This window comes from Bufo bufo, chromosome 7 (genome assembly GCF_905171765.1).
Source record: "Bufo bufo chromosome 7, aBufBuf1.1, whole genome shotgun sequence".
NCBI lineage: Eukaryota > Metazoa > Chordata > Amphibia > Anura > Bufonidae > Bufo > Bufo bufo.
Genome location: NC_053395.1, coordinates 142,624,947 through 142,646,523, shown reverse-complemented (window position 1 = coordinate 142,646,523; position 21,577 = coordinate 142,624,947). Strand labels below are relative to the sequence as shown.

The 21,577-nt window shown below is 40.0% G+C and overlaps 1 protein-coding gene across 2 annotated transcripts in view; it reads right to left on the bottom strand.

Annotated features, from left to right (window-relative positions):
• LOC121007452 (aldehyde oxidase-like) overlaps positions 1-21,577 on the bottom strand; it is a 292,875-nt gene that overhangs the window by 208,982 nt on the left and 62,316 nt on the right. For both annotated transcript variants that reach the window (XM_040439380.1, XM_040439381.1), the window contains exons 10-12: positions 10,785-10,877; positions 10,554-10,705; positions 10,376-10,469 (exon numbers count right to left, since the gene is read on the bottom strand). In XM_040439380.1, the coding sequence (XP_040295314.1) occupies positions 10,376-10,469; positions 10,554-10,705; positions 10,785-10,877 (339 nt within the window). The remainder of the gene's footprint in view (positions 1-10,375; positions 10,470-10,553; positions 10,706-10,784; positions 10,878-21,577) is intronic.

Genomic DNA, 21,577 nt, shown 5'->3' with positions numbered 1-21,577 from the left:
AGTTGAAACTCACCTGATTCCTGAGAAAATCTTGTGTATGAAAAAAAAGTGGGCACAGGCTGAGTATCATTCTTCAAAGAAACAAAAAGAAAGACCCAGGGTGTCCCACGGAGGGATGAGGGACAGTGTCCACCCAATGTACCAACAAAGGACGCCCTTAGGGGATAACTCGGCACAAGCTCCCGAGTGCAATAGCAGAAACACAAAGAAATGGAGCTCATAGTACCAAAATATATATATTTTATTCAGACATAATAAAAATTGCATAAATACAAAAGGACAATGAATCTAATGCCATAAACAGGACAAAAATGGGAGCGGAGGACAGAAAAGAAAGAGCGCCACCCTGGGAATAGCACACGGATGGATAATGCAATATAATATATCAGTAAGTCATAGGAAAAATGCTAGGAACAATGCCTGACCTATGAGAACAGAGCAATAACAGATGTATATAGGTGAGGCAGTGGTCACCATAAGTAACCCCACATGGCAGTGAAATGGTATATTGAAAAAAATAATAAATGAAAATGAACAACAAACCAACCATGAAGACCAGGTGTGGTGAACACCGAGGTCATATATGCCAGGAAAGGAGTAACAGGAGGACCAGAGCTCACCTAGGGAGAACCGTGTGCTGAAAAACCCAGGATGGCGCTGCCCCAACGCGCGTTTCGGCGATTATATCAAATTGAATATTATCCCACTAATAGACAAAATAAAAAATAAAGTTTATGTTTGGCGAAAGCTGATGCTGGGCCAGGCAGATAGGATTACTTTAATTAAAATGGTGCTTCTCCCACTAACTGGCCCCTTGCCCGATATGGATCGAAGATGTATATTTTAAAGCTCTTGAGAGACTGTTTAATGAACTGATCTGGGGCAGGAAAAGAGTCCGTATTAAACAAAATTACTTGTGGCTAGCAGAAGAGAATGGGGGTTTATCTCTCCCCTATTTGCGGGGCTATTATTTAGCCTCTCAAATACAGTGGTTTCTCTCTGCTCCCCTCAAGATATATCCCCAACTTATCAGAAATTACAGAGGACTTCAGCAGGACATATTTAGCATTTTAGAAATTGGTTATATGGGAGAGGTGGGGAAAAAGTGTATTATTTCACGCTCTATGCAACTTGTCTGGAACTCACTCAAAACTACTTTGGGAATTACGCATCTATTTAAATTCACCCCTCTATGGTATAATGTGCAATTTAGCGAATTTAATAAGATTGATGATATTGAATATTGGGAAAGGAAGGGTATAATTAGGGTTGAGCAAATGATATATAATGGTGACATTAGGACACTGGTGGATATATTGGGGCACAGGCATGTTAAAATGTTAGATAAGTATAAATATTTTCAGGTCAAACATGATTAAATCACATGAGTTTATGGATTGGTGTTTCAATTCATATCAGAACGGTATGTCTCTTTCACTAATTTATAGTAAACTGAGATTGGAAATGGGTAAAATGAATAAGTTCAGAAGTGAAATGAAATGGGCTCAAAATATAGGAAACAATAAAACATTAAAATGGGAACTAATTTATAGGAATATTCGGAAAACCTCTATATCGGGGAATCACAGGCTAATTCACAGTTTACACTGTCTATATTATATACCCCTCTCTATTTCTCGGTTCTATAGGGATGTCTCAGATAGATGCCGTAGGTGCCAGGCCCAACGCGCCGATTTTATACATCTTGTCTGGTCATGTCCTATGATTCAGGATTTCTGGTCTAATGTTGCTTCTGAGTTAAGGAGATGTTCCTTATATAATTATAATCTAGATATAATAACTGCAGTTTTAGGTGCTTCTTTATTCAATGAGCAGGGACGGGAAAATATTTTCTGGATGAAGTCACTGATGCTGGGCAGGGTGGTGATTGCTAGGAACTGGGGCTAAGATAGTCCTTTGTTGGTATCTGAATGGCACCGTTTGGTTGATAAAGTGAAGAAATATGAGAAACTCGCCAGTCATACTATGACCGAGAAAATCAGGTGGGATGGAACTTGGTCGACATGGTCATAGGGTATGGTTCGCCGCGGATGTGCCCTGAGGCAGCGATAACGAGGGCAGGGGAGGGGATGCGGGAAAGGGATTAAATAGGTCCTTTACCTTTTGTATACGAATTTTGTATTCATGATGGAAATGTTTTGAAAATTTTTGTGGACAATTATTGTATTTGTGTAACATCATGTTTTGTAAATTTTTATGTGCCGGATATAAAATAAAATTAATTAATAAAAAAAAAAAAAAAATTATATATATATATATATATATATATATATATATATATAAATATCTGGGCCAAAAAAGCCAGGCCCTGAGGCCCTGAGCAGTGAAGTACGGACTGATCACCACTTGGCATTTACAGCTCGCACACAGAAAAAGTGGTGCAGAGCAGGAAAAAAAATTATGATAAAAGTGACAAAAAAGTTAAAAATGTCTTCGCCACAGGCAAGGATATTGTGGCTACTAAGATTGCACCTCAATCAACAATTTATAGGATCATCAAGAACTTCAAGGAAAGAGGTTAAATACTTGTTAAGAAGGCTTCAGGGCGTCCAAGAAAGTCCAGCAAGCGCTAGGATCGTCTCCTAAAGAGGATTCAGCTGCGGGATCGGAGTGCCACCAGTGCAGGAATGGCAGCAGGCAGGTGTGAGCGCATCTGCACGCACAGTGTGGCAAAGACTTTTGAAAGATGGCCTGGTGTCAAGAAGGCCAGCAAAGAAGCCACTTCTCTCCAAAAAAACCCATCAGGGACAGATTGATCTTCTGCAGAAAGTATGGTGAATGGACTGCTGAGGATTGGGGCAAAGTCATATTCTCCAATGAAGCCTCTTTCCGATTGTTTAGGGCATCTAAAGTAATAACTGGAATGGGGCAACTACAGTACCCTGAAAGATTATCAAAATTAGGGTTATTCACTTTAGAAAAAAGACGACTGAGGGGAGATCTAATTAAGCCTACTTTCACACTAGCGTTCGGGTGTCCGCTCGTGCGCTCCGTTTGAAGGGGCTCACGAGCGGTCCCGGACGCATCCGTCTGGCCCCAATGCATTCTCAGTGGAGACAGATCCACTGACAATGCATCCGCCTGCCAGCGTTCAGCGTTCAGGCTCCGCTCAGTGAGCGGACACCTGAACTCTGCTTGCAGCGTTCGGGTGTCCGCCTGGCCGTGCGGAGGCGAGCGGATCCGTCCAGACTTACAATGTAAGTCAATGGGGGCGGATCCGCTTGAAGATGACACCATATGGCTCAATCTTCAAGCGGATCCGTTCCCTATTGACTTACAATGTAAAGTCTGAACGGATCCGCTCAGACAACTTTCACACTTAGAAAATTTTCTAAGTTTTAATGCAGACGCATCCGTTCTGAACGGATGCGAACGTCTGCATTATCGGAGCGGATCCGTCTGATGAAACATCAGACGGATCCGCTCCGAACGCTAGTGTGAAAGTAGCCTAATATGTATAAATATATCAGGGGTCAGTATAGAGATCTATCCCATCATCTATTTATCCCCAGAACTGTGACTGTGACGAGGGGACATCCTCTGCGTGTGGAGGAAAGAAGGTTTGTACACAAACATAGAAAAGGATTCTTTACGGTAAGAGCAGTGAGACTATGGAACTCTCTGCCTGAGGAGGTGGTGATGGTGAGTACAATAAAGGAATTCAAGAGGGGCCTGGATGTATTTCTGGAGCGTAATAATATTACAGGCTATGGCTACTAGAGAGGGGTCGTTGATCCAGGGAGTTATTCTGATTGCCTGATTGGAGTCGGGAAGGAATTTTTTATTCCCCTAAAGTGGGGAAAATTGGCTTCTACTTCACTTTTTTTTTTTTTTGCCTTCCTCTGGATCAACTTGCAGGATATCAGGCCGAACTGGATGGACAAATGTATTTTTTCGGCCTTATGTACTATGTTACTATCTGGAAAAAGGCTTGTCCGGAGAAGAAAAGGTGAGCGCTACCATCAGTCCTGTGTCATGCCAACAGTAAAGCATCCTGAGACCATTCATGTGTGGGGTTGCTTCTCATTCAAGGGAGTGGGCTCACTCACAATTTTGCCCCAAAACACAGCCATGAATAAAGAATGGTACCAAAACACCCTCCAACAGCAACTTCTTCCAACAATCCAACAACAGTTTGGTGAAGAACAATGCATTTTCCAGCACGATGGAGCACCGTGCCATAAGGCAAAAGCGATAACTAAGTGGCTCGGGGACCAAAACGTTGACATTTTGGGTCCATGGCCTGGAAACTCCCTAGATTTTAATCCCATTGAGAACTTGTGGTCAATCCTCAAGAGGCGGGTGGACAAACAAAAACCCACTAATTCTGACAAACTCCAAGAAGTGATTATGAAAGAATGGGTTGCTATCAGTCAGGAATTGGCCCAGAAGTTGATTGAGAGCACGCTCAGTCGAATTGCAGAGGTCCTGAAAAAGAAGGGCCAACACTGCAAATACTGACTCTTTACATAAATGTCATGTAATTGTCGATAAAAGCCTTTGAAACGTATGAAGTGCGTGTAATTATATTTCACTACATCACAGAAATAACTGAAACAAAGATCTAAAAGCAGTTTAGCAGCGAAATTTGTGAAAACTAATATTTGTGTCATTCTCAAAACTTTTGGCCACGACTGTATATATATATATATGTATATATTTCTTAATATTATATTGTTATATGTTATGAAGACAAAAATGTATCCAGTATATTAGTCTCTAAAAGAGTGTCAGTAAAGATGTGTGTTTTGTAACAATTAATCACATCTTTGGTATGACAGGAGATACTGATATCTCTGTGAGAAAACAAGGCCCATTCATACCATTACAGTCCATAAATCAACAGTGCGAGAAACATTTAGAGAGACGCCTAGAGGTCTGTCTCTAATTGCTACAAGTGTCAGAATTAATCCCTATAGCTTTGAATTAAAGCTTCTAAGGTCAAATGTATATAATACATTTTATTCAGACTTACATAAGTTAACCCTTTATACTATGATGCAAATAGCTTATACAGCAGTGCCACCTAGGTATGAGTAGGTGACATTACAACAGTAGCAAAAGTGCATTCTGGGTAAATATGATCTCATAGGATAATTTCCATATGAACACACCCATCCGATGTGATTGGAAAACCCTAATCTGGAAGGGTGTGATCATTTGCTAAGTTTTTGGATAAGAAAGCTCACATGGGAGAGAAAGGAGGAGGAGAAAAAGAAAGACAAGTGGAGCTCTCTAGAGGGGTCTATCAAGATAAAAGCCATGGTGAGATGCGCTATGATGGACCACCCAGCTTTCCTAGGGGCAGAAGTGAGATTCCTACTAGGACTTGGTAAGAGACACAGAGAATAATATTTCATTTTATTAAGACTAATTAGATAGTGTGGGTGAAATTATACCATCTAGATTGGCGAATAAATAAATATATTAATTAATTGATCATCTCCATATTGAGATATAGTCTTAGGATATTGTGAGGCTTCATTCTACCTGCAGAAGAATCATGTCTCACAATCTAGCAAAGCATTAAATGATATAATGATATATATATATATATATATATATATATATATGAAAAAAACGGAACAGCTACCCGGCAATAATACAGCAAACAAATAAAGTAGCAGCACACCACTAAATGCGCTAAGACTGAGCGAACAGGTGAATATGTGAACAGGGTCAAATACATGACGCCATAATTTACTGCAAAGCAGTGAAGAAGCTCTTAGCGCATATTATACATATATATTCTATATTGATAGAACATTCTTCACCAAGCTAAATGATGGATTCTCACAGGAAAGACTTGTTTAAAGTCCTTCCCATTTAAGATACAGTCTAGCAAAGATCCTAGATCCCTGTAATTTATCTTAATATTCTTACCAAAGTTATATGTGTGAAAATAGTCCAGGATGGGACGGAAGGATACAGTTATCTTTTCTAAGTTACATCCTTGAATGGATTTGCCCATCTTGAGGTCATGTGATGTAGTTGGTTAGGGGGGGCAGAATGTATTTAGCATTCTATAATGATGTCTAGGATTAGATATGCCCATCTTGATATCATGAGGTTTTCTCTGAACAGAAGTGATATATATATATAAATTATGTTCCTATTTGATAGCCTAACCTAATAATAGCTTTGTTATAATGTGACAAGTTATTTCCACTCACATGTATTGTTAGGCTTGTAATGCTTTATATTAACGCTATATATATTCATTTGCATGTATCATTGTGTTTATTTACTTATATATGTTTATAACCATATAACCAAGAAATCTGCATATTTTTATAATACCTGTGTATTATTGTATAATGTAGGACTATATTTTTATCATTAACGTCATCTCACGTCAAAAAGAACTTATTTATAGAATTTATGGAGAGATGGATAAAGGAGAATTGTAAGGAGGGTATCCTCTCTCCCCTGTTCGCTATTGAAAGAGCATACAAGGTTCCCGCGAAAAAGAGGGTCCCAGGGGATTACCCTAGACATATGTTGGTGAAATGTTTACTCTCTAAGGATCGAGATATAATACTGTCTGATGCTAGAACCTCTGAAAAATATCAGATACATGGGGGAAAAATAAGACTTTTTCCAGATTTACTCGGCAGATACTAACGCACGCAGGAAGGAGTTTATAACTGTAAAATAGAGATTAAGGGAAGTAGGTTTGAAGTATAGCTTACTCTTTCCTGCAAAGCTAAGGGTGGAATATAAAGGAAAGGTCAAATTTTTTCAGACACCAATAGAAGCAAATGAATGGGCAGACATGATGGGTATTTGAGGGGGAGGGGTAGAGGGGGGGGTTAAGGAGCCATTATGCTGAGTAATGGAGCTGCCTCGACTGCTGACCAGCAGAGGGGGAGCTATTCTGAAGGGTGGGGAAGGAGGAATACTGGAGAAGAGAGAAAGAGAGAGGGTTTTTTTTTTTCTCTTCTTTCTCTCCCCCATCTGCTAGATGATTAAGATTCTTTATTTAAATGTCAGAGGTTTGCGAGAAAGGATAAAGAGATATGCTATGTTTGAGTGGATGAAGAGGTTCTTGCCAGCCATCGTTTGCCTCCAAGAGACACACTTAGTTAAAGATTCCTTAAGGTGGTTGGAGAAGAGATGGACACTGGAAGGGTACCATTCGGTATACACTACTTATTCAAGAGGGGCTTCAATTTTGGTACATGATAAGATTAAATTTGAGTGTGTTGCATGTGAGGCGGACGACTGTGGTAGGTACCTCTTCTTACAATGTAATGTAGAAGGGGTTAAAATGGTAATCGCAAATATATATATCCCTCCACCATACAAGCCAGATGTGTTATACGAGTTGCATAGATTTATGTTGAATAGACAGGAATGTATAATGATTGCGATAGGAGATTACAATGCTGTAATGGATCTACTCAGGGATAGAATGTCTAGCAGAGGGGGAAGAATACAAAATGTAGATTTGTTTAAACTGGCCTTGGAGTTTAACTGGATTGATGTCTGGCACTATTTAAACCCGGAAGAAACCAGTTCTGAAAAGGGTTGGTATAGGGGAGGGATTTATAAGATGGATTCAACTTATATATTCCAATCCAAGGTCTAGGGTGATGGTGAATGGGAGCTTGTCCCTGCCTTTTGCCCTTTATAGGGGCACCAGGCAGGGATGCCCTCTCTCCCCATTATTATTTGCAATTGCAATAGAACCCTTGGCATGTATGATAAGAAATTATAGGGAGTGTAAAGGTTTTCAATATGGGGATGGAAATGAAAAATTATTAATGTATGCCGATGATATTTTATTATTTATGCACAACACTGGGGATGAGTTTAATAGAGTAATAGATATAAAAGATAATTTAGTTTTTTTCTCTGGTCTAAATATTAATTGGGGGAAATCCCATATGATGTTATTAGGGAAGGGGTTACTACAGAATTGTTCAAGGGTGCATGTGCTTGAGCAACACGAGAGTTTTAAATATTTAGGAATACAGATTTCTAGCAATATAGAAGAATATGAAAAGTTAAACGTACTCCCCTTAATAAAAGAACTCAGAACTAAAATACATATCTGGAAAAAATTACCGTCGTCAATCCAGGGACGGGTGAATTTAACAAAAAATATTTTTCTCCCAAAAATATTGTACGTTTTACAAAATGCCCCAATGAGGTTGCCGAAGAAAAATTTTAGGTTATTAGACAGTTTAATGGGGGGATTTTATTTGGAAAGGTGACATTCCTAGGTTAAGGAGAGAAGTTCTTCAGCTTCCAGTAAGAGATGGTGGATTAGCAGTTCCTAATTGTTTTTTTTTATTATTTGATAACACAATATAGTCAGATAAAGGGAAGTTTAAATGGTTTAGTGGGGAGGGAGGAATTAATGAAGAGGGGAAATTAATCACTTAGAGGTGTTGGAGTCAGGAACACTGGGGAAAAATATCATAGGAAATAGAATATTGAATTCAATGGAATACATATGGGTGGAAGTTAAAAAAATATTGGATATTAAAGGGTACTTTCAGTATACACCTATTTGGAAAAGTATTTAAAGGAAGTGCAAAGGATTAGGTCTTACATAGATTGGGATAAAAAGGGGGTAAAATATTTAGGTCAAGTATTTGAGGAAGATAAACTCAAGGATTTTGGCACCTTGGCAATGGAGTTTGGGATCCCCCAAAAGGATAGTTATAAATATCTTCAGCTTAAAAATGCTGTCAGGATACCGGTGAATTTAGATAAATATAGAAAGGAACAATCAAATATAATAGATAAATTTACCAATGGAGGAGAAAAAAGAGGAACAACGGCAAAAAGATATAGGATTTTGATGGATGGAAAAAAAGAACGGATTACAATACTTGCCAGAGGAAAATGGGAAAAAGAGCTCCCGTCTTTTACGGAATTAAAATGGAATGATGCCCTTAGAAGTTATATTAAGGTGTCGGAAAGGGCCTCATATAAAATCTCCCAGTTTTTTATAGTTCATAGGTTACATCGATCTCCTTGGGCGTTAAAGAAAATGGGAGTTAGAACTTCAGATCTGTGCCCAAAATGTAAAGGTGAGAAAGCGAATTTTATACATTGTTTTTGGAGATGTCCTAAACTTTTTAGGTACTGGAAAGAGATTTTAGAGATTACATCAGTATTTCTGGGAGTTCAAGTTTTTGAAGACCCAGTAGTTTGCATTCTAGGGGCTACAGAACATCTTAAACTAAATAAAGAGATACGATTGGTTTTAAGTAAAGTACTATTTCAGGCTAGACTTCTCATACTTTGGAAATGGGTAAATGTAGATCCTCCCACAGTGGGACAGTGGCAAGAAGCAGTTGTTAATTTGATTAAACTGGAACGGGTGTCCAAGAGATATAGTGATAGAGCTGAAAAAACGGACAAAATATGGAAAAAATGGTTGAACTAGGGCCGGATGTGTTTGTGCTTGTTTTTTTTTTTTTTTTTTTTTTTTCTCTCTCTCTCTCTTTCTCTCAAGGGTGGGGGGTGGGTATCGGGGGTAAAATGTTATTATATTGTTGATTATTGTAATATGGACCCTTGGATGGTCTGATTTTGTATATGTTTTTCATATAACAGATAATACAATTTTTATAAAAAACAAAAAACAAATAAAAAACTTATTATCTGAGGAAATAGTCGGACTCAGATGTGAATTGTATCAATTAGTTTGTCTACAATTCACCAGGTCATGATTTTAAGAATTTATGACAAATTTTATAATTTTTTTTATGGTTAATTATTTTTATGACCATAATTAATAATTGAATTATTACTGCCCGACAGTACCTCCAACAGAGCTATCACTGCCATCTGAACAATCCCTGTGTTGTTTTAAAGCTTAGATTGGCAGTTTTAAAACAAGACCTCAAATCTCTAGCTGCTATAAAGCCTGAGATACAGCCATCAGTAGTGGCTTCTGAAGTGCCACCCAGCGAAGACGTATGATATACATTCTTGTTGCAAATCCTTAAAGACCTGTCATCTCTCCTGACATACCTGTATTTCCCATGAACTAATAATGCTGGACAATTTCTTTCTTAGCATTCTGCATTGTGCTGTTATACCTCCTGCAAATGTATTAATACATTGCAGTTTGTAGACAAGTTGTCAATCAGTTCTGACAGTGTCAGGCTGTGTAGAAACAAGGGAGATTGTAATACCCAGCTTTCAATTTATTAATACACTTTCAGGAGTTGAAATGGAGGAACAGCACAACACACAATTCTAAGAAAAGTTGAGAATATAGAGAATACAATAATTTTTTTAATACAGGCCTGTCAGTAGTGCTAAAAAGTCCCCTTTAATTACAAATAAGACTGCAAGCCACAAAATAAAAGAATTTCATGTGCTGAAGTACCTTTGGATGCTAGGTTTAGCACGCAGCCTCCTGCAGCCAGAACTGGGTTTAGATCAGATGTTGTCAACCGGCTAATGATATTTCCTCCTAAAGACTGGAAGTAATAGTTAACATTTAGTCTGAGCAATGGCATTACTGCATTATATCCAGTTGCAGTGATGACTCTGTGGCCACTTACAGCTGTGTTCCTAATCTGGGCACCAGCCAGAGTTGAGAGCTGCTGTAAGAGGGTCCGGTAAAGCTTGGTCTTCTCCTCTGGCAAGCGTGAAACAACATTATTTAGTGTGTCTTTCAGTACTGTAAGACTGCAGGCTGCTCCGAATGTTATTCCTACAATAAGAAAGTCAGTTGATTTACATACATATAAAAAGAACATTGCTATATATGTTAATAAAGCACATTGCCTTACCTGTATCACTCTCAGTCACAAGGTGGAGTTCCTCAATTCTTGCAGGGAAGATAATTACTGGATGAAACACCCCTCGAAATTTCATTTCTGGCCCTAAGCAAACAAGAAAATGTAGGTTTATATAAGATAAATGGATTCTATTTTCATTATGCAAAACTAATGATACTATTACATGCATGTAATATCTGCTATTGCACTACACTGCATTGCATTAGTGCAACTTCACTAGGTGGTACCAACATAAAATCTAGTAGGCATGTTGCTAAAGAGTTTCTAGGTTTGTGATGTGACCAAAACCAATTATTCCTGAGGAATCTAGATACTAATAAGCATTGAAACATCTACATTAACTACCATCAAATAAAGAGGACAAAGTGTGGAATATGGCCGTTCTATGTGGTGCTGTACGGCTTCTTAACAGCAAGCTGAACTCATTTTTGAACATTTTCCCCCACTTTTTTACCAGGAAAAGAAGAGTAGTAGGCAAATTGTTTTCAGCCTACCCAAGATTCATCAGGAGGGCACACACTGCATCGGACAGAAATACCTCTACACCCTTCACGTTGCCCCAATATTAATAATTATCTCACATAGAGCTTGTCAGTTGTGCTTTAGACTATAAATAGGCAGTAATTTAGGATAAGAACAAAATAAAAGTACTGTATATTCCTGCGTATAAGACTAGTTTTTAACACATGAAAATCTGTTTTAAAGTCGGGGGTCGTCTTATACGCCGGGTGTTGTCTTATATGTCGGTATACGGCATGCTGAAACTTGCTTCCCAGCCGGACTGGAGAAGCTGTCCTTCTCCAGGTTCAGGGACAGGCACCCTCTAGCTGAGCCACCGTGCGCTGCATCCCGGACAGCCACTCCTGAAGCAGCCCCCTCTCCCTGCTCTCAGTGGTTTTCTCGTGCCGGCAGTATCACATTGCGCACTACCGCTCAGATTGTCTTGAAGACAGGGAGGGCTGGGCAGGCAGGGAGAGCTGACCCACCCAATCCAAGCAGGCTTTGTATGCAGTGTGCACAGAAAATACCGGTACATCGCTTGCCGTGATTGGCTGGTTGTTGTATACTGGTTTGGATTGGCGATTCTGAGGGAAGGCAGGGGGAAGCAGGAGCATCTGCACTTCAGCCAATTCTAATGTTGGAACGGCGGATCTCTAATGAAGTTTGGTTTGCATCTTATCTGTGGTGAAAAAACAGAGTCTATCTGGGGAGCAGATACATGTGGTGGTAAATACAGTACAGCACCAGTATCTGTGCATACAGTACAGCACCAGTATCTGTACATACAGTACAGCACCAGTATCTCTACTGGTTCATACAGTACAGCACCAGTATACACAGTACAGTATACAAATGGCTAACAGTCAAAACCCATCATGGCTCTACCAGCAAGAAGAAAGAAATATGAAGCAGGTTTCAAACTTAAAGTTGTAAACTTTGCCATGGAACATAATAACTGCGCTGCTGCAAGACAATATGGAGTAACAGAAAAGATGGTTCGGGACTGGAAAGCAAATGAAAAAGTATTAAAGAGTATGCCAAGGGGTAAGTGTGCATTAAGAAGAGGCACCCCACATTGGCCAGAACTTGAAAAACATGTAGCAGACATGTTGAATGAGCATCGCCAAAACGGTTATGTAGTGACGTTTGTTTGCACTTCAGTGGGCCAAAAAATAACCCAGATTACAGCAACAGATTTAAGGCCACTGTATCCTGGTGTACTAGATTCTTGGAAAGGCATAACATGGTACTGAGGCAAAAGACGAAAATTGCACAACAATTACCTGCAGATCTTAATGCCAAAGTAAATAGCGTTGGAGAGGTAGTCTTATACTGCGAGTATACCCCAAACCCTATATTTTAACTGGAAAAGTTGGGGGTCGTCTTATACGCCCAGTCGTCTTATACGCCAGCATATACGGTAATCTATTTTCAATGTTAACCATGTATGTAGATTAGAACTGTAATTCAACTGTAGCATTGTGTTAAAGGGGATGTCAAAACTGTGAATCAGGTTAAAGGAGTTAACACCCAGGGGTTAAAATTTCTTAGAAAGGACTCAGAGTGTGATAAAAACCTTTAAGGGAACAAGGGATACCCACCCTCACAGATCTCCTGGCACTCCCGTTCTGATGGTTACTGGATACCTGCTGGTCTGGTCTCACAATGCAGGAAATGCCTGGAAATGCCTTGTCAGACAATTATGGCTGAGGTGGGTCAATGCTGTTGAGACTGAACCAGGAAGGAGAGACCAGTAGGAACCCAGTAATCACTAGAACTGCAGCAGTAAGGGATCTATGAGGGCGAGTATCCTTTCTTATATATTCTTAAAGGGGTTGTCCGGGTTCAGAGCTGAACCCGGACATTCCTCCATTTTCACCCAGGCAGCCCCCCTGACTTGAGCATAGGAGCAGTTCATGTTCCGATGCTCTTCTTCGCGCAGGGCAAAGGCATTTTTTGGAGATCCGATGACGTACCAGCTCTGAACCCGGACAACCCCTTTAAGCCTCTCTGCAGCCTTTCTAACAAATACCCCCTCCTCCTTTATACTGCAAAGAAAACACTAGAATTATTGTGAACTCTGGAAGAATATCAGTAAGTGCCATGCAAATAGGATGAAATCAAAAGGCAAACATTACAACATTACCGGTAACTGGAACTAAATCAAAGACTTCACAGGGACAAACAGATTTTGGGGCATGGCGATAACCTGTGAACTTATACCGATATTCTGTGCATTTTCATTTTTGAAAAAAAAATAAAATTCTGCTACGGCGTTCGCCACATAGGAGATTTTTAAAAATATATAATTTAATAGTTTGGACTTTTCGGATGTGGCGATATGTGATATGTTTATTTATTTATTGTTTATATATTTCAAATGTAAAATTGGAAAAGGCGGTGATTTATACTTAATATTTTGGTCTTTTTTTTTACTTTTTTATTTTATTTATTTAATAACTATTTCCCTCCTTAGGGGCTAGAACCTGGGATCTTTAAATCCCTTGTCCTATTCACCCTAATAGAGCTCTATTATGGTGAATAGGACTTTACACTCTCCCTGCTGCCCTGTGTATAGTACACACAGCAGCAGGGAGCTTACCATGGCAGCCGGGGCTTCAGTAGCGTTCTGGGTGCGGCACCTGAGTGGTTAACTGCCGCTGATCGCAGCTTCTTGTCATATAGGCGGCACACCTCCTGTATTTGTATTAGACGTTAATTTTCATTGGTGGCGCAGTGCGCCCACCCCTCCTCCGTCCCTCTCTCCTTATTGGCAGCGGCGGCACAGGGGGAGGGAGAGAGTGACTCCTTCTCCCCTGTGCTGAGGAGGAAACATGGCGCGCTGACAGCATGTTCTGTGATAGCGCGCTGGACGCATTATTGGCGTTATTGGCAAGGTTAGATGCCGATACCGATAACTTTAAAAATCATGAATATCGGCCGATAATATAGATAACTCCGATAATCAGTTGATCCCTAATTATAACTCTGAGGTATGTAAATATTCATGCACTTATAATCCTTAGAAATGTAATTTATTTCCGATATATATATGATTTGATTTTGCATATTAAATAAATATATAAATAAATATGGAGATAGTTTTTATTTTTTGTTCACAGATCTTTGGCCACAGGAAATTCTTTTTCCTCATTACATTTAGAATTTCGAATGGGGACCTCCACAATTACTGGGATAGTGAGGGCAACCTGTGCCACCATTTAGTTGCGACTGCGAGCTGCTGTACTGCCACAACCAACAAGGCAGCAGTGGCTTCAGATTGCCCAGGGCTTACTGGAGAGGGCACAATTCCCCAACTGTATTGGTGCCCTTGACAGGAAGCACATACAGGTGAAGAAGCCACCGAACTCAGGGTTCCGATTCTATAATTATAAACAGTTTTTCTCTGTAGTTTTGTTGGCCTTGGCTGACACAAACTACAGGTTTCTAATTGTAGATATCAGGACCTATTGAAGTTCGGCTGATGCTCACAACTTCAGGGCTTCCAGAATCGGTCGGTGGCTTCAGTCCAACCAACTGGTCATTTTCCAGCCAGCCAGCTCCTCTTCCTGGCTCCTCTGGCCCACCTGCACCATATGTCATAGTTGACGATGAGAGGTTTGCCTTATCGCAAAAAAACTCATGCGTCCTTTACCCAGGCAAGGATTGGATGACAAAAGGCGCACATTCAACTATCGGTTAAGCAGGGCCAGAAGATTTGTGAAGTGTGCCTTTGGGATCTTAGCCAGCATTTGGCGTATATTTCTCTCAGCCATCCAGCTGGCCCCGGAAAATGTTAATCATGTTATTAAAGCTTGTGTAGTTCTCCATAACTACATTCGCATGCATGAGGCCACTACTGATGAAGATGCGGATGTCTTTACAGCAGCAGCCCATGGAGACCCCTCTCAAGTTGGAAGAACTGGTTCAGCAGGACTAAGAGTGAGGGAATTATTTTCAGACTATTTTATTCTCCAGTTGGTTCATTCCCTTTTTAGCAACAGCACTCTTCACGTGGAGCAACATTATTTTTTTCCATCCCCTCAAGCTGACTATACAGTGTATGTATCCTGGATGGATAATTTTTTTAGTTAGTATTTTTGCTTTTTTTTAGTTAGGGACGAGCAAAATGATGAGGACCCTTGATGTGGGTTGCCAGCTTACATATTTCGCATGCATAATGCAAGTTGAAATGTGTGTGAAATATAAACTAATCCCTCACTATTTTACAATATAACAAGTCATCTTTAGAACTATATTTAAATCAAATTACAGTGTATATTACTTTAACCCCTTCCCAACATATGACGTAATAGTACATAATGGCGGCAGGTGCGTTCCCACATTTTGACGTACTATTACATCATGGTGATCGGGCGGGCACCGGAGTGGTGCGCACCCGATCACTGCAGGGGCCTGGCAGTCCCTGGTAGCCGGACCCCTGCTGTATCCGCCGGCATCGCTGTACAAGCCAATGCCAGCGGATTAACCCATTCTATGCCCTTCTTTGCAGTAGGTGAGGGAGCCCATAGAGTCCCTGCGCTGCTGTGGCGGGGACCGGATGGGTAAGAAGGCAGCCAGATACCATGCAGAGGCTGCCCAATGCCTTGCACGGCATCGGGACCTGCCTTCTACGGGTGCCCAGGAGATCCAGCCTCAGGCTTGGTCTCCTAGGCAACCTGTTAGGCTGGTTTCACACGGGCGTTGCGGGAAAATGTGCGATTTTTCCGCGTGAGTGCAAAACATTGTAATGCGTTTTGCACTCGCGTGAGAAAAATCGCGCATGTTTGGTACCCAAACCCGAACTTCTTCACAGAAGTTCGGGCTTGGGATCGGTGTTCTGTAGATTGTATTATTTTCCCTTATAACATGGTTATATGGGAAAATAATAGCATTCTGAATACAGAATGCATAGTAAAATAGCGCTAAAGGGGTTAAAAAAATAAAATAAATAATTGAACTCACCTTAGTCCACTTGATCGCGCAGCCCGGCATCTCCTTCTGTCTCCTTCTTTGCTGATTGTAGGAACAGGACCTGTGGTGACGTCACTCCGGTCATCACATGGTCCATCACATGGTCCATCACCATGGTAAAAAATCATGTGATGACCGGAGCGACGTCACCACAGGTCCTGTTCCTGCACACAGCTAAGATGAAGACAGAAGGAGATGCCGGGCTGCGCGATCAAGTGGATTAAGGTGAGTTAAAAAAAAAAATTAACCCCTCCAGCGCAATTTTACTATGCATTCTGTATTCAGAATGCTATTATTTTCCCTTATAACCGTGTTATAAGGGGAAATAATAATGATTGGGTCTCCATCCCGATGGTCTCCTAGCAACCGTGCGTGAAAATCGCACCGCATCCGCACTTGCTTGCGGATGCTTGCGATTTTCACGCAACCCCATTCACTTCTATGGGGCCTGCGTTGCGTGAAAAATGCAGAATATAGAGCATGCAGCAATTTTCACGCAATGCACAAGTGATGCGTGAAAATCACCGCTCATGTGAACAGCCCCATAGAAATGAATGGGTCGGGATTCAGTGCGGGTGCAATGCGTTCAACTCACGCATCACATCCGCGTGGAATACTCGCCCATGTGAAAGGGGCCTTAGTGTATTACACTGAGTAATACACTAACAGGCAATGCATTACAATGTATTGTATTGTATTATACAGATGTATTGTAATGCATTGCAGAGGGGATCAGACCCCCAAAAGTAAAGTCCCAGAGTGGGACAGAAATAAAGTTTAAAAAAAAAAGTAAAAAAAAAAAAAAAAAGGTTTTAATAAAAAAATAAAAAACAACATTTCAAGTAAAAAAGAAAAATTTCCACTGATTTTATATTAAAAAGAGACAAAAAGAAAAACACAAACATATTAGGTATCGCCATGTTCGTAAAAACCGGTTCTATAAATATACCACATGATCCACCCTGTCCGATAAACACCGTAAAAGAAATAAAATAAAAACTGTTTAAAAAAAAGACATTTTTGTCATCTTACATCACATAAAGTACAGCACCAAGCGATCAAAAAGGCGTATGCCCCTTAAAATGGTACCAATAAAACTGTCACCTAATCCCGTAAAAAAAGAGCCCCTATATAAGACAATCGCCCAAGAAATAAAAAAACTATAGCTCTCAGAACATGGAGACACTAAAACATCATTTTTTTGTTTCAAAAATGCAATTACTGTGTTAAAGTGAAATAAAAAATAAAAATAAAAAAAAGGATACATATTAGGTATCGCAGCGTCCGTAACAATCAGCTCTATAAAATATCACATTACTTAACCCCTCAGGTGAACACAGTAAAAAAATAAAATAAAAATAGTTCCAAAAAAAAGCTATTTTTGTCACCTTACATCATAAAAAGTGTAACATCAAGCGATCAAAAAGGTGTATGCCCCCCAAAATGGTACCAATAAAACAGTCACCTCATCCCACACAAAAAAAGCCCCTACATAAGACAATCGCCCCAAAAATATAAAAAAAAAACTATAGCTCTCAGACTATAGAGAAACTAAAACATCATTTTTTGGTTTCAAAAATGCCATTATTGTGTAAAACTTAAATAAATAAGAAAAAGTATACATATTAGGTATTGCCACGTCTGTAACGTCCTGCTCTAACTGTGCCAAAACAACCAATTTTTTTGATCACCTTGCCTCAAAGTGTAATAATGAATGATCAAAAAATCATATGTACCCAAAAATGGTACCAATAAAAAAGACAACTCTTCCTGCAAAAAATGAGCTCCTGCACAAGATGGTTTAGCAGAAAAATAAAAAAAATATGGCGTTCAGAAAATGGAGACACAAAAACATTTTATTTTCAAAAATGCTTTATTATGTAAAACTGAAACAAACATATTTGTAGACATATTTGATATCACCGCGTCCGTAGCAACCTGCTCTATAAAAATAGCGCGTGATCTAACCTGTCAGATGAATGTTGTAAAAAATAAAAACGGTGCCAAAACAGCCATTTTTTGGTTACCTTGCCTCACAAAAAACTTAATATAGAGCGATTAAAAAACATATGATCCCAAAATAGTACCAATAAAACTGTCACCTTATCCCCTAGTTTCCAAAATGGTGTTACTTTTGGGAGTTTCTACTGTAGGGGTGCATCAGGGGGGCTTCAAATGGGACATGGTGTCTAAAAACCAGTCCAGCAAAATCTGCCTTCCAAAAACATGCGGCAGTCCTTTCCTTCTGCGCCCTTACATCAGTTGACGACCACATATGGGATGTTTCTGTAAACCTCAGAATCAGGGTAATAAATGCAAATTTTTGTTTGGATATTAACCCTTGATGAGCTAAAGAAAAAAATTGATTAAAATGGAAAATCTGCCAAAAAAAGTTAAATTTAGAAATGTAATCTCCATTTTCCTTTAATTCTTGTGGAACACCTAAAGGTTTAACAAAGTTTGTAAAATCAGTTTTGAGTAACTTGAGCGGTGTAATTTCTACAATGGGGTCATTTATGGGGGTTTCTATTCTATTCTATTATGTAAACCCCACAAAGTGACTTCAGACCTGAACTGGTCCTTAAAAAGTGGGTTTTGGAAATTTTCTTTACATTTTTTAGAATTGCTTCTAAAATTCTAAGCCTTCTAACATCCCCAAAAAATAAAATTACATTTACAAAAAGATGCCAACATAAAGTAGACATATGGGGAATGTTAAGTAATAAATATTTTATGAGGTATCACTTTCCATTTTAAAAGCAGAGAAATAGAAATTTAAATTTGGGATTTTTTCATAAATAAAGGTGAAATATATTGACTCAAATTTATGACTGTCATGAAGTACAATGTGTCATGAGAAAACAATCTCAGAATGGCTTGGATGAATAAAAGCGTTCCAAAGTTATTACCACATAAAGTGGCACATGTCAGATTTGCAACAAATGGCCTTGGCAGGAAGGCGTAAAATGGCCCAGGGTAGAAGGGGTTAAAGAAAAAATAAACACAGAATATAAAAACAGAATATAGAACATGCTGCAATTTTCACGCAACGCAGAAGTGATGCGTGAAAAAAAAATGCTCATGTACACAGACCCATTGAAATTAATGGGTCAGGATTCAGTGCGGGTGCTATGCGTTCACGTCATGCATTGCACCCGCGTGGAAAACTCGCTCGTGTGAAATGGGCCTAATACAAATTTTCATGCTGAAGCCCACATGAACTTGCATACATTGGCAGTGCAATTACAGGGTCAAATTAAGGTAACCAAGTGGTCATTACTCACAGTCATCCTTCAGAAAACACGATTAAATACATTTTCATTTTAGATATAGATTTCCAATTATCATAATATTCACTTTCATCCTCCTGTAGCCGATTGTAAAGTCAGCAGGATCTAGGTAATCTAGCAAAACAGACTGTGAAAGACAGGATCTCAGATAAAGATTATGGTATAGATTTTTACTGTAGATCAGGGGTGGGGAACCTTTTTACTGCCGAGGGCCATTTGGATATTTGTAATATCGTTCGGGGGCCATACAAAATTCTCAAATTAAAAATTAGACATCTATATTTGGTAAAACATATAAACAACTTAGGGGTAAGATACCTATTGCTAATGTAAAGGCTGGAACTGCTTCTCTTTGGTGAGATGTGTAATGTTAGCTGGTATTGATGATGTTGCTACTCGCAATTTATTTTCCAGCTTTGTGTCAGTCAGTCTGGAGCGTAGTCAACTCTTTGCAATGGTAACTTTCGAAAAGAGTAAGTTGTTCCAAACAAAGATGCATATTGCAGTGCATGTCTCCTCAAAGTGGGAAATTCATCATTAATTATGTAACATTTATAGAACTGAAGCAGTGGAAGGTTGTTGTACCTGGCTTTCAACTCATCATTGCTTTGCAGCTCAATTATTTCGTGTTGTAGGTTATCAGTCACATCTTATGGTTCTACATTGAAAGGTGTAGCAAAGATGTTCAGTTCCATTGTTTACTTTTTACATCCTTGAATCTTTCATCAAATGCCTCAATAAGTTTTGCACATTCACCAGCATACTTAGTGTCGTAGAAGGTTTTTGTCCTTCCAGACTCGGGAAAGAAAGTTATTCTTTTCAAGTTGCACTTTCCACAGCCTTAATTTCGCTTCAAATGATTTCACCTTTGAAGGCAACGAGCTCAGAAGCTGGTTGGGGCCTTGCAGCTTAGCGTTCAGCTCTGAAAGGTACTTGGTAATGTCCACCATGAACGCTAAATCACAGAGCCACTTGACATCACTGAGCTCTCTGACAGGTTTTTCCTTCAGGTCCATGAACTGCTTGACTTCATTCCGCAGTTTGTAAAACCTCATAAGCATGTTCCCGCAACTCAACCACCTCACTTCACAGTAATAAATAAGATCACCGTAATCAAAGTCAAGATCATTCAGTAACTCCTTAAACTGGCGGTTGTTAAACCCTCTTCTTTTGATAAAATTTATGCACTACACTACCGTTGACATCACATTGTTGAGACGCAACAACTGTGCACAGAGACTTTCTTGGTGTATGATGCAGTGGCATATAATTAAAACACTTGGATCAAGACCGAGATGAATCTGTTCTTTCTTATAAAATGCAATTAATCCTTTTTTAGAGCCAGTGGTGTGCCTGGGGGGGGGGGGGGGGATCCGCCCCGGGTGCTGGCTCTCAGGGGGGTGCCAGAACAGAAGCAATGAGCGCTTCCATCAATACAGATGGAAGCAATCATTGCTTTTCCTTTTATAAAGATGCAGTGCATCTTATAAAGGGAATACTAGTGAACGCTTCCATAATGGAAGCGCTCACTAGTCTGCAGGAGGAGGGGGAGAGAAGCGCTGTGAGTGCTGTACAGTACTTACCCCTCCTCCTGCTTGCTCTTCTCAGTGCCGGCGATGCTGTGTCCTGTGGCTGCCTGCAGCGTCAGGACGTACAGAGCGCTCTCTGACCTGACGCTGCAGGAGGACAGGTGACTACAGCGCCGGTCATGAGAAGAGAAGACAGCCAGGACAGGGAGAGTGGCAACAGGAGAGGTAAGTTACTTTATTATTTTACAGTCTGATCTGAGGTCTGATATGGAGGTCTACTGGGGAGTCTGGAGAGGTCTAATGGGCGGTCTGGAGAGATCTGACTGGGGGGGTCTGGAGAGGTCTGACTGGGGGGGTCTGGAGAGGTCTGACTGGGGGGGTTTGGAGAGGTCTGACTGGGGGGGTCTGGAGGTTTGACTGGGGGGGTCTGGAGTGGTCTAATGGGGGGTCTGGAGGTCTGATATGTGGGTCTGGAGGTCCAATATGTGGG